The sequence below is a fragment of the Sinocyclocheilus rhinocerous genome, unplaced genomic scaffold (genome assembly GCF_001515625.1).
Source record: "Sinocyclocheilus rhinocerous isolate Xijiao unplaced genomic scaffold, SAMN03320098_v1.1 scaffold557, whole genome shotgun sequence".
In the NCBI taxonomy this organism is placed as follows: Eukaryota; Metazoa; Chordata; class Actinopteri; order Cypriniformes; family Cyprinidae; genus Sinocyclocheilus; species Sinocyclocheilus rhinocerous.
The window spans coordinates 1153990-1166523 of record NW_015633548.1 but is presented as its reverse complement, the minus strand read 5'-3'; the positions used below and the strand labels follow the sequence as shown (position 1 = coordinate 1166523).

At 38.1% G+C, this 12534-nt stretch overlaps 2 protein-coding genes across 4 annotated transcripts in view; one reads left to right on the top strand and one right to left on the bottom strand.

Annotated features, from left to right (window-relative positions):
- The window catches only part of LOC107744542 (lysosome-associated membrane glycoprotein 2-like), an 11413-nt gene extending 8038 nt beyond the window's left edge, over positions 1–3375 (top strand). Inside the window, exon 6 of the mRNA XM_016558248.1 lies at positions 2045–3375. Coding sequence (XP_016413734.1) covers positions 2045–2187 — 143 coding nt within the window. The 3' untranslated portion in view covers positions 2188–3375. The remainder of the gene's footprint in view (positions 1–2044) is intronic.
- LOC107744544 (protein ATP1B4-like) lies at positions 2718–11457 on the bottom strand. Of its 3 annotated transcripts, none has more exons than XM_016558252.1 (8): positions 10958–11457; positions 8495–8717; positions 6859–6987; positions 6341–6454; positions 5800–5999; positions 5320–5376; positions 5125–5217; positions 2718–5039 (listed from the first exon to the last, which is right to left on the bottom strand). In XM_016558252.1, exons 1-8 carry the CDS (start codon positions 11021–11023, stop codon positions 4878–4880), a joined length of 1044 nt encoding a protein of 347 aa, XP_016413738.1. In that variant the 5' UTR covers positions 11024–11457; the 3' UTR covers positions 2718–4877. The 3 variants fall into 3 exon arrangements, with proteins under 3 accessions (XP_016413738.1, XP_016413737.1, XP_016413736.1); XM_016558251.1 differs by lacking the exon at positions 10958–11457 and adding an exon at positions 9788–10183; XM_016558250.1 differs by lacking the exon at positions 10958–11457 and adding an exon at positions 8796–8918.
- Positions 11458–12534: the final 1077 nt, after the last annotated feature.

The following is a 12534-nucleotide window of genomic DNA, read 5'->3' as shown; positions in this document are numbered from 1 at the left end:
CCCCCCCCCCCCCCCCATGGTCTCTGTGTTTTGGCTTAAAGCCCCACTTGTTTCATTTCTTAAAATGCAAATTACTGCTATAGTCACAGTGCATTGCTATTTTGTTGAAAATATTCTATATGTAAGAACAACACAGTTTCATAGATCTTGGGTCATGGCCAATTAAAAATTTCAATGCTCCATATTAGACCCTGCACTTGCTTCTTTAGACATTTCTTTTCTTTTTTTTCCATTTTGTAATTTAATTTAGCTCTGTTAATTTGTGCCCATCAAATCTATCATAACTGTATCGACAGCTTTAAACTGAAACCACTTTATATTCACCTGTCTTGCAGCTTTTGAGTTAAATATTAAAAGTAATTCCAGAAACAGGTTGTTACTTTGCACTATATTGTCTGGACAGCTAACATTTATTGAAATCAGGTGCTTTTGCATCATGTTGGTTGTCCTGTATTCAGAGCAGCTGTGAGGGTCAAAACATTTAAACATGCTGGACGGAAGTTTAAACAATTTGAAATTCTAGAACAGGAAAACAAATGCTTGAATGTTTAAAATGCATGACAAGCATTTTAAAAATGCAGAACATTGTAATAAATGTAGGCCTGGTGTAGTTGAGTGACACTTAGTAAAGCATAATACAAAGAAATGCTAACTGGCATTTAAATGCTGTTACAAAATAGTTTTGGTGATGTTTGCTTACCCTTTACTGGGGTTTGAAAAGGGACAATTAATTATAAATCCGCCATCTTGTCAGCTACTCTTCACAATTTTGAATTATTCTAGCCTGAAAGATACGTTATACTTTTTGCTAACTGTGAATTGTATTTGCTGCAAGATGAATTTTTGCACCTGTTTGAATTGTCTTTGGTAGTGGCTGTGCATTTTTTTTTGTTTTGTTTTTTGTTACATTTAACATGACTTGTGTTTTCAGTTGCTGAGCCTTTTCAGAATAAGTTATTTGCTTTCTCTTATGTCTTTATGTTCTTATCACATATGGCTCTCTAGGTTTTTTTTTTCTTTCTTTCTTTCCCTTCATTTCCAGTGAATTTTTCACTGTTTATGCAATATTCTAATTTAGTCTATGCAGCATCCACACAGAATCTTTTGTAAATGTTTGTTTTCACCATAGCCGGGACAAATGAAACCTTCAAAACTGGTCACTAATAATTTTGTGCCTTGCTTAATGCAGTCACTTTTGCTTGCCATCCAATCAGTTACATCAATTACTTGTAAAATAAAGATGGATTTTTTTTTTTTCTTCCTCTGAGCATACTTGTGTGACAGTTTTCTGCTTGCATACTTGTGAAAAGGGATTCCTTATCTGACTGCCCTAAACATTTGATGTTTCATGAGATTTGGTTGTTTCGTTTTTTGCAATGGAATGGCTTTGTTTTAATGGGCTTTTAGCTGCAATAAATGGAGAAAGACAATTGTGTATAACATTAAAAGCGGTGTGAGCCATCTTTTCAGTCTTACTCAAAAACTGCCATGCAAATGTCAAAAGATTTGTTTCCGATAGGTTTCAACTGCAGTTTGACACATTCTTGCTGTTTCTTTTGGTTTGTTTGTTTGCCCTCATTCGTTCTCTTCATTTTCAGCTGAGGATTGCATCGCGGATGAGCCTGATAACTTCATTGTCCCTATAGCGGTGGGAGTTGCCCTGGCTGTCCTCATTGTTATTGTCTTACTGGCCTATCTGATTGGAAGAAAGAGAAGTCAGACCTCTGGCTATGAGCAGTTTGATTCGTAATATTAATCGGAGAATATGCAAGTTCTATCTAATCTAGCAGTATTTCAGAGATCAAGTCATTTCGGTTTATGTACACAAATTCTTTTGAAACTACTCGTATTTCAAATATTAATACATTATGTAATGTGGTGATTATAAGGTAGGCCTGTATGGCGCATAATACAGTGCCTATTCTCCATCGATCTGACTGAATTGGGAGTCCTGTTGTGATTAACAAAATCTAACAGTACCATGTTATTTCCGCATTCACTCACTCACTCACTCACCCTCCCTTTCTTTCTCCCTTTCTCCCAGTGGAGGAATGCTTTCTGGATTCTGATTTGAGATTTCTCGTGCCCATTGCTGTGGGTGTGGCTCTCAGCTTCCTAATCATCCTAGTTCTTATCTCTTACCTGATTGGCCGGCGTAAGAGTCGCACTGGTTACCAGTCTGTATAACAAACCAAGCTGCTGCCGTCTTACCTCTAACCCTGGCTTGTCCTTTACTATTTATATTTGCTGCTCCTCCTCCTCCTCCTCCTCTCTCTTCTGGTCCTGTTGGCTTACTCTTTTGCCCTGCAAACTGCTCGACCCTCCTCACCTGGCAGCGCTAACTGCTGATGACACCCCTATTTCTAACACGTTCGATTGCATAATTATACCATTACTACATAATTATATCTCTTGAGCTCTAATCATTTCCTGTATACGATTTAAATGTTTTATGAATGAAGTGGTATATTTCTGCTTAATTACACTTGAAGCAATGTCAATCGGCATGATTCACTTGTTTAGTGTAAGCACAGGCTGTCTAAAATCCACTGGCATTGCGCTGTATGTTAAATGCATGGGGGAAAAAAATTTATTCCTCTTATGGGAGTTTAGTTTTTTCTTGCTCTAAGGATGCTCGGTTCTGGTTGCTGTGACTTATATTCATGTGAACTCTTGTTCTGAATGAGTGATGCAATTTTAGAATTAGGAGTCTTTCGAGTTTATTAACCATTGAATGTAAATGCTCAATTAGTTCTGTAATTGTACTCTCGTGGATCAGTTGTTGCCGAAATTAGGGGTGAAAAGTATCCTGGCGTATTTTCTTAATCAGCCGAGCTAATAAGTCACACTATTGCACTTGGAACATTGTATTATAAAGGGACACTATTTTTTGTGACATTTACCAGCTTCGAATATCAAGATTTTGTTGATCATGCTTTTGTTGATTTCATTAGGTCCCTCTCAGGGAATGTTGGAAGTGTTACTATAGGCTTGTTAGTACATGGGTTTGTTGATTTTAGTTTGTCATTTCTCTGGACACATGCATACAATGTACAAAATCCACCTTTTCTAAGACCAAAGCTACAAGTTCCTGTGTATTTTCAGTCTGCTCTGCATAGTGACGATACTAATGTGTCCAAACCAATTCATTTGTATACCATTTTGTTTTTCATAGTTCTTCCCCCCCACCCACCCCCCCGGATTTAGCTATTAAAACAAACACACAAACAAAGAAAATATCATTGTTGTACTATAGTGTGCCTTTTAGTTACATTTCTTTGTTCCTTCTCTGTAGGACCTTAATCTGTCAGGTTAGGAATGTTGGTTCATGTTTCAAAGTGGAAAAAAAAATTTCAATAAAATGGCTTTTTTTTTGTACAGTAGTCGTCCTCTCTTTTTGTCCTCTCACTCTAATCTCGGTTTAAGAATTTCAGCAGAACATGTTGATTTCATATGTTAGGCCTGAGGTGTTAAGCAACTAGTTTTACACGATTCACATGACTATCACAGTCATAACCTCTAGCTTCCATTGATTGACTTAGATCATCAGTGTTGCTATAAATGTTACTGCTGCATCTGTTACTGGAATACTAAAAGCATCTTACTTGGGCCTGCATATTACAGTAAGATCTGCCTATTACTGAATGCACATAACTGCATTTGAGTTTGAATTTAGTCATGGTTTTTCGTTCAAAAGGTTGAAGTTACATTTTGTCATTTATTCTAAGTGACCATCTCAAGCAGTTTATCATTGTAGACAATCTCATGCATATCACAACTGATTTGTTGCTTTTCAAGAGAATGGGAAAGTGAGCAGAAAGGTTTGATTCCGTTAATTCTCATTCATCTTTATTGTTTATGCTAAAACATGAGTGCGTTGAAAAACATGAGCTGGCAAATCTTTGTCAGCCAGTGGATATTTCGATGCATTTACTGAATAACAAAGATGTGCAGTTACCAATTTCCATCTCACTATTACACTTTGTAACTGTTTGTACCATGTCAATATATTCATATACAATTAATAAATAATACTGTTGAAATCCTCCTTGCAGGCAATTGAGCAGATAGTTTCACTCAGATGAATTCTGTGACTCTCTATTTAGTTTTTAAGAAGTGTTGGTTGCATGATTGACAAAAGAAAGATCAACTCGTATTTCATTATGAAGCTTTGTGAAAATGATGAAATGGGATTTCTGTCCCGCATTTCAGTAAAATACATTTGCCTCTGAATTAAAAATTTAGTTGCACATCCAAAAGGAAAGAAAAATTTAGTTCAAAAATGTACAATCGATTATTAATTCTAAACCACATCTGATTGTTATTTAATTAAATGAGCAAGCAAAAGGATAATGTTAAGCAGTTTTCTGCCTTTTTCTTCATCCAGAGGGGGAATTTAAAGGAGACTGACTTAACAGAGAGAAATCATTAAAAAAATATCTGACTTAGCAAACTGATCAAAAAGGTTTAATAAATGTTAATTCTACAATCTACACGGATCTAGAGAATTGTTTTGCCTACATCTCACTGTAGACCGTACGTTTGAGTGATTATGCCTCAATAGCTATAATTGCGACCTACATACTGTATTTGGACATCTTTTCCTATTTCATTTTATCCTATAATGAAATCCAGGCAGGTGTCGGTCTCTATCCGCTGATCTATAAATGTGATCTATGAATCTCAGTCTTTGCTTACTGGGAAATTCCTTGTTTGAAAAAGTAGTGTAGTAACACAGCTCTGACGCGAATAGCACAGTGGCTGCCGGAGGCATAATCAGAGGGCTAATGGGTAAAGACAACACCCAGTGTGCTATTTCATTTATTATAACATACTCTGAGAATTTTAATTTCAATTTCTCTAGGTCTACTGCCACCCTACGCGCCCACTTGTAAAGTGAAAGACACGCTACCCAGGAAACGGTCGGTGGGTGAATCGTTGATGATGCCCTTGCCGTTTAGTTTGCATTGAATGTGTAGCTGGGTGTCATACGGGACACTGGGAAAGTGCACAGCCACCAGCGGGGAAGAGTAGTTTACCTGTTGGTGGAAATAGTGAGAAATGCTATGAAATTATATTAATTCATGAGGAATTCTGGGATAAATGTTAAGTAGGATCACTCACATGTCTCAGTTTCCCATAATAGGGATAGTACCGCAAGTTGAAGATATTTTCTGGAAAAAACTGGACTTCTTCGAGGCCTTCAGTTGACCCTTTCTGGAAAAACATTGGAGAAATCCAAAATGACAAATACTGCAAAGAAACTGGGTTGTTATATTGTGTAGTTATTTTATTTTGTTACTAGTCATTAATTGTTACCTTAACTCCACATGTAACATGTATTGGAGTGCCTTGACCAGGCAGATACCCGAGAATCTGTCACAACAGAAAACAGTCAAGTGTCTGACATATTACTAAAAATTTAATTTAAATTTGTTCATTTAGTCATTGCTTATTTTAACCACAAGATGGCACAAGAGCGTCAGAGCTTTATTTTTTTGGAGCGGTTTTGTTCTTCAAACAAAGAATATTTGAAGAGTTCAGCTGCAAAAGCCTCTAAGTGCCATTTTACATTTTCTTCTAAAATGAGCATTTTTCTCAGGCTCCTATGTGTAGGTTCAGTAATTTCACTTTAATGACCAATGAATAGGTTTTTTTTTTTCATTGCCATTAAAGTGAAATAACTGAACATAAACATAGGAGCCTGAGAAAAATACTAATTTTAGAAGACAATTTCAGACAGAACTTAGAGGCTTTTGCATCCTAATTCTTCACTTGTATATTATATTATAATCTCACCCGATTCATTTTGACGAGGATGCAGGGTTTTCCCTTTGAGTAGCCAAAATCTTTGTCCTTCATGCCGGAGCATTCACCCAGCCAGGACCTCTTAAACTGACATGCCTTGCGCTCGGCACTCTCCTCTAAGTCATCTTGCATGAAATATGTATTTCCTTCGCAGTTAATGTTCCGCCTATCCTGCACTCCGTCGTCATAGGCTGAACGCAGCCACGGCGGGAAACCGTAATAAAAGAGATGGAAGAGAGAAAAGAGAGAGAGAGGGACCATAAAATAACCAAACAATGGCTGTTGCCCAGCCTGGCCTCTACAACTTACAGGCGAGCACAAAAAGTGGGGCCCTGGCAGCCCTGAGCAGTTACACTGAGCGCACAAAAGGGTTTCCCTCCTTGTCAGTATTTCTATAGACCGCAGGACTTGTAAAACAGTGTGTTGGAGTGATTTGAATCTGTGCCCGCTGAACAAAAAAAACGTATCTTCCCTATTAAAGAGTGTAAGACCAAACTCAATAAGCTCAGTTGTTCTCTCATCCAGGACTTACATTTCAGATGGGCTTCCAGTGCTTTCGCATACTTCCTCCACGAGCTTCGGTCAGAGGCGTTGAAAGCAACGTCAAACCCATGAGCTACATCTACATGAGGAAACATTGTCATACCTGCCGGGAGAAAGACAAGATTTTGAAGTGTAGTGAAAAAACAGGAATAACAGTGTTATATTAGAATTGTGTTTTATATACTTATATAGTATTTATTTTATAATAATTATATATTATTTTATATACTTATTTTAATTCATTTTATTTTTAAATGAAAAAAGATTTTTTTTATTTTTTTTATAATAATATTAATTTTTTTATTATTTACTATTGTAATTTTAAATCATCCATCCATTCTCCAAACCGCTTATCTTCCCTTAGGGTTGCGGGATTTTAAATAATACATTTTAGATTAATTTATATGAAAAATAAATACAATTTTAAAAAGATTTACACAATAATTATTCAGCTTTTTTTCCATACTCTCTGAATATTCACAAAGTAAAATGCCATTTTTTCCCAACCTGGTGGCATCACTCTGTCATTGTAGGTGGGAGCATATGGACTAATTGACCACATCAGGCAGCACATACAACCAGCAAACATAGCCGCAAGGAAAATGTATAATGCTGAGTAGAAGAGCAGAATAAGGCCTGCAAAAGATAAGAAAATATTGATGAGTAAAGCAGGATTGCATTGATGAAACCTCTTGTAAATCACTGATTTACATAAGGAGTTAGTCAATTGAAATGCGCACACCATCAGGTTGATACCGTTTTTCATATAGGAATTTATTTCTTATGTATGTATTATTGATTTAGTTGGCCATTCAAATACTAAACCTTATATTAATCATTCATTCACAATAAACTTTCCATTGTGAAAGTGTTCAAAACACTAAAGTCAATGAAACTTATCAAATGAGACCCAGCAAAAACCGGAGTGCAACAACTTTCAATTAAGAGTTCATTAGCAGCTGATCAAATGGAACGTGTCGTCAAACTAAACGGCTTTTGCTGCGCAGACAATTTCGCAGGGACTAGCTGCAGCCCGTCTTGTGTCCCCCAGCCACAAAGGCCTTTCTGTTTGAGCCTGGTGAAAATTCTCCCAGCTTTCCTTTCACTCAGGAACACAGTGAACCTCCGGTTGCCATCACAGTAACGGTCTTTTGCAGCCATACAGAGCCACGGCCAGCTCCAAGGAGCCCGATCACCCCATTCTGGCATTGTGGGGCCTCTGCACTCTCCTTTCATGGGACATACATCACAGCCCTCCAGCAGCCCCTCCCCTGCGCTAAGGAAGACTACGGCTGTTTATTTAATCCACCTCCAGCACAATCCCCATCATATCATGCCCATGTAAAGCATAGAGATGTTGCATTACGACAAACGCTCAACACGGGATATTGGTGCGTTGAGATTTCCCTCTGTATCCCCAGGAAACCTTCATATTGCTGTTTAGAGCACTCGTCCCGAATTTGCTGTGTTGCTTAGCATCAGAATGTTTAGCGGCAGCGATTGGCTGCTCTGTCCGCGTCGGACGTCTTCAGGAAATGCTCGCTGCCAAAAAAGTTCTGAGCTCGGACAAAAAAAGGCTACATGTTAAGCTGTGCCGTAGATCTGAGAGCGTGTTGGAGGAGATCTGGAGGTCAAGGGGGCTTTGGGAAAGAGGGAGAGGAAAGCACGGTAGGGGTAAATGGAATGTGATCCCGGGCCAGCGAAGGGACTGTGACATTCGCTCTCCCACTGAGGACCATTCCCCAGGCAGTCTGTTTTTGTCAAGATGTCTCTAAGCTATCTGTGCACCTATCTAAACACTAAGTTTGGACATGCACACACACACACACACATGCACCCACAGTGACAGAGTGTACATGCACACACACTTGAGCGAGCAGAAGCACAGTTCATCACCCCTCATCCCCGCAACTCGTTCCCATAACTCCACTAAAAATGGAAAATAATGAGCAAAAACAATAAGCAATAGTCTCACTTGCCTTTGCTTCTACGGCGAGACTAAACATCACTAATTAAAGACTTAGTTTACAGTCCAAGTACAATTTGGATGCACTCCCTCACCCACAGACAAACGCCCTTTGTTTTGCCATTGAAACGGGTATCTTGTTGTGTACATTCAAAATAATTTTGTCTTGTTACTCACTCCAGCTCTTCCCCGAGCGGCCCATAAACTCCTTAGTCTCTGCGTTCCACAGGTAAGTCTTTAAGTCGTCGATTTTCTCATGCAGCGTCCTCTTGGGCTTTGGCTTGGGCTTCCATTTCTCAAAGTTAAGGTCATCCTGCTCCAGAGGCTGATGTTCTACCAGTCCTTCTTGTTCCACTTCCATGGCCTCAGCTAGTTCGTGTTTGTGAAGTGATCCTGCACGCTAAAGACAACATGGAAAGTTAATAAATAAGTACGTTCTGAATCACATAAGTAAAAAAAAGACCACTTAAAAACTCACTTTAATGTAGATGGTATTGTCTCTTAAAGACAAAGGAAAGGTTAGGAGAAGGGTTAGACAAATATTTCTCTTCAAAAAAGTGAAAAGCGAGTGCATGAAAGCAGTGTGAATGAAAGACGCTTCACAATCCCATTGATCTAAGAGCGGCAGAAGAGGACCCACACACTCGCTGACCCATGTTGGGAGATCTAACCTCTCACAGCTGCACAAGATCTGCAGGGTCACTCTTCAGCCAGATGTTACACACTCATTCTCAATGTCAAGACACACATAAATTGTGCTTTTAAAAACTGTAAAGCTTGAAACAATGAGGGTTCAGTATGTTAGCATGAGTTGATGCAATCATTAACTAACAATGAAAAAGAATATTTAATCCAGGTTAATGTTAATTTCTATATAGAAACATTTCAAGTTTCATAAACATTTACTACTGTATTGTGAATGAGCATGAAATATAAATTGTTCGTGATACCTAATGCATTAAATAATGTTAATTCAATCTTAATGTAATATGTTGCCATAAAACTATTTTTTGACAGGAAATTGACTTAATATTTATTATTTACCTGTCATATTTGTTATTTAATATGACCGATTCAACCTGCTTACATCAATAAAAGACATTTTTAACAACCAGCTCAGGTAGAAAAAGCTCCTGAAGATACCAGAGGAATTTTCAAATGCATTTACTAGCTACAATATAGCAATAGGCCTAATGTAATATATTAAGTATATTAATGGATAATTGTCCATATTAATTGACCTAAATAATGATGAGCAGGTGAAAAACTTGGGTGACACAGTTTTACTGTACCAGTAATGAATTTAAAAATTGATACTACACCAACAATTGGGTAATAGCCTACCCTACTATTATATAGTTTACTATTATATATTGTACCGAGCACTAAATCCAGCGAGGTATGGTCATTACAATGCCCTAATCAAAAGTAACCACATAACTCTGGTGCATTATGGTTATGGTCACTTGCCAGTTTTGAAACTGTGTCTTCCAGGAGCAGGTCCTCCGCCCCTCCCGCGGTAGAGTCGCGCTCCATGATCTCTCACTGAAGAATAAAGGTACTTGTTAAACCAATCACATATACGAGCGGTCCAGGCGATTTACTGCGAGATTTCAGTCCAGGAATAAAGTCTGCAGCAGTCCAGGAAAGTCAAATACTGTGTGAAATAATTGTTCAGACTTTTTTTATGCCTTTTTTTAAATTATGAAGAAGATGAGAGAATATTTCGATGTCTTCTGTAAAGAAAAATGGGGAGGGGGGAGCCTTAGGAAAAAACTTTTATATTTAAAGTGCCCCCCAAAATAAAGTCTTGATGAATGCACTGAGGCGATGTCTTCAGGTTCACTTCACGCTGGCTGCACAAACGTTAATTATGGTCAAGAATTGTTCTTGAATTTCATTGAGTTTTCTCCTTACAGCGGATGTCGGACGCAGAGGAGCTTCTCGCTAGGAGTCGAGCATCATAGTGAATGGAGTTGAGCTGGAGAGGGAAAGTGGGTGACCACTAATCTGTATATTGGCGAGGGGGTTTGGGGTAATGCATCCAGAAACATTTCAAGTTTCATAAACATTTACTACTGTATTGTGAATGAGCATGAAATATAAATTGTTCGTGATACCTAATGCATTAAATAATGTTAATTCAATCTTAATGTAATATGTTGCCATAAAACTATTTTTTGACAGGAAATTGACTTAATATTTATTATTTACCTGTCATATTTGTTATTTAATATGACCGATTCAACCTGCTTACATCAATAAAAGACATTTTTAACAACCAGCTCAGGTAGAAAAAGCTCCTGAAGATACCAGAGGAATTTTCAAATGCATTTACTAGCTACAATATAGCAATAGGCCTAATGTAATATATTAAGTATATTAATGGATAATTGTCCATATTAATTGACCTAAATAATGATGAGCAGGTGAAAAACTTGGGTGACACAGTTTTACTGTACCAGTAATGAATTTAAAAATTGATACTACACCAACAATTGGGTAATAGCCTACCCTACTATTATATAGTTTACTATTATATATTGTACCGAGCACTAAATCCAGCGAGGTATGGTCATTACAATGCCCTAATCAAAAGTAACCACATAACTCTGGTGCATTATGGTTATGGTCACTTGCCAGTTTTGAAACTGTGTCTTCCAGGAGCAGGTCCTCCGCCCCTCCCGCGGTAGAGTCGCGCTCCATGATCTCTCACTGAAGAATAAAGGTACTTGTTAAACCAATCACATATACGAGCGGTCCAGGCGATTTACTGCGAGATTTCAGTCCAGGAATAAAGTCTGCAGCAGTCCAGGAAAGTCAAATACTGTGTGAAATAATTGTTCAGACTTTTTTTATGCCTTTTTTTAAATTATGAAGAAGATGAGAGAATATTTCGATGTCTTCTGTAAAGAAAAATGGGGAGGGGGGAGCCTTAGGAAAAAACTTTTATATTTAAAGTGCCCCCCAAAATAAAGTCTTGATGAATGCACTGAGGCGATGTCTTCAGGTTCACTTCACGCTGGCTGCACAAACGTTAATTCTGGTCAAGAATTGTTCTTGAATTTCATTGAGTTTTCTCCTTACAGCGGATGTCGGACGCGGAGGAGCTTCTCGCTAGGAGTCGAGCATCATAGTGAATGGAGTTGAGCTGGAGAGGGAAAGTGGGGGTGGGATACAAAGCGGAGTTTTTTTTGGCAGCAGCTTCGTTTAGTGTTGTGTGGAATTCTGCACACGCACACCACATAGTCTCATTGTCTGCTGAAACAAGCTCTATGCAAAGACCCACAGCTTTATAAGTTTCTGTTCTGATCTACATTTGCCGTTGTCAATCACTAAGTACGGCATCAGCAACCACATTAGAACAGTGAGGTTTAGTATGCAGGACCCGTCACTAAACAATCCCCATTGACTCGCTGGGCTGTTAAACTGGAGAGAGTATTCACGCGCATTACATGATGCATTAAAGAGACAAACGCAAAATGGTGAAATATGTGCCAGCTTTGGTCTGCGTTGGCGTCAAAAGCGTAATAAATTCACAAAGTTGACATCAAGCTTAATATTTGTACACAGATCACGTTGAGCTCCGTGAACCCGCTGATTTTTTTAAACCTGAAAAGAAATCGCGTCATGGAAAATTCGGTCTTGTCTGGTTCTTTCTGCTTTCTTTGGTGAAGAGCAGGTCATTCAAAGAAAGACCATCAAGGACTGAAACGAGCAGATGCAGTCATTTTTACTTTGTGACAAGACTGGGCTGGAGGAATAGAGATCAATATATTCAATGTAGCGTTTTATTTCCTTCAATTTTTACACAAACAAGCAAACACTTAAGTAGTAGCCTAGTGAATGCTCGTTTTGGTAAAAAATTAAAGGCGATATAAAAATCCATTAACTTCTATTCAGTTACATTTACTTAAATACAACCAGCCTTTATGAAATAGGCCTATGTTGCTGTGGGAGCAGCAATTACATAATGTATTACCATAAAACTAAGTAGGACTCAAACTATGCCTTTAACTGCACACACATTTTGAACTCTGCAACACATGATATATACTTTCATTTATTTATGTGTGTGTGTGTGTGTGTGAGCAAGAGAGAGAGAGAGACTAAGAAAGAGATACATCAATATAATGGGTGTGCTATACATGAGGAGCCTGGTGTATGTCAATTAGATCTGAAGCTGCACGAGCGAACCATAAAATAAACAAAAATGC

Bases quoted from the DNA above. Each gene is read 5' to 3' on its own strand.
- LOC107744544 (XM_016558250.1), bottom strand. From the start codon at position 8,891: ATGCACTCGCTTTTCACTTTTTTGAAGAGAAATATTTGTCTAACCCTT. The intron at 5,377-5,799 runs GTGAGATTATAA...CTGTTGTGACAG, and splicing joins TCCTCGTCAAAATGAATCGG to ATTCTCGGGTATCTGCCTGG. The intron at 5,218-5,319 runs GTAACAATTAAT...ATGTTTTTCCAG, and splicing joins ATGTTACATGTGGAGTTAAG to AAAGGGTCAACTGAAGGCCT.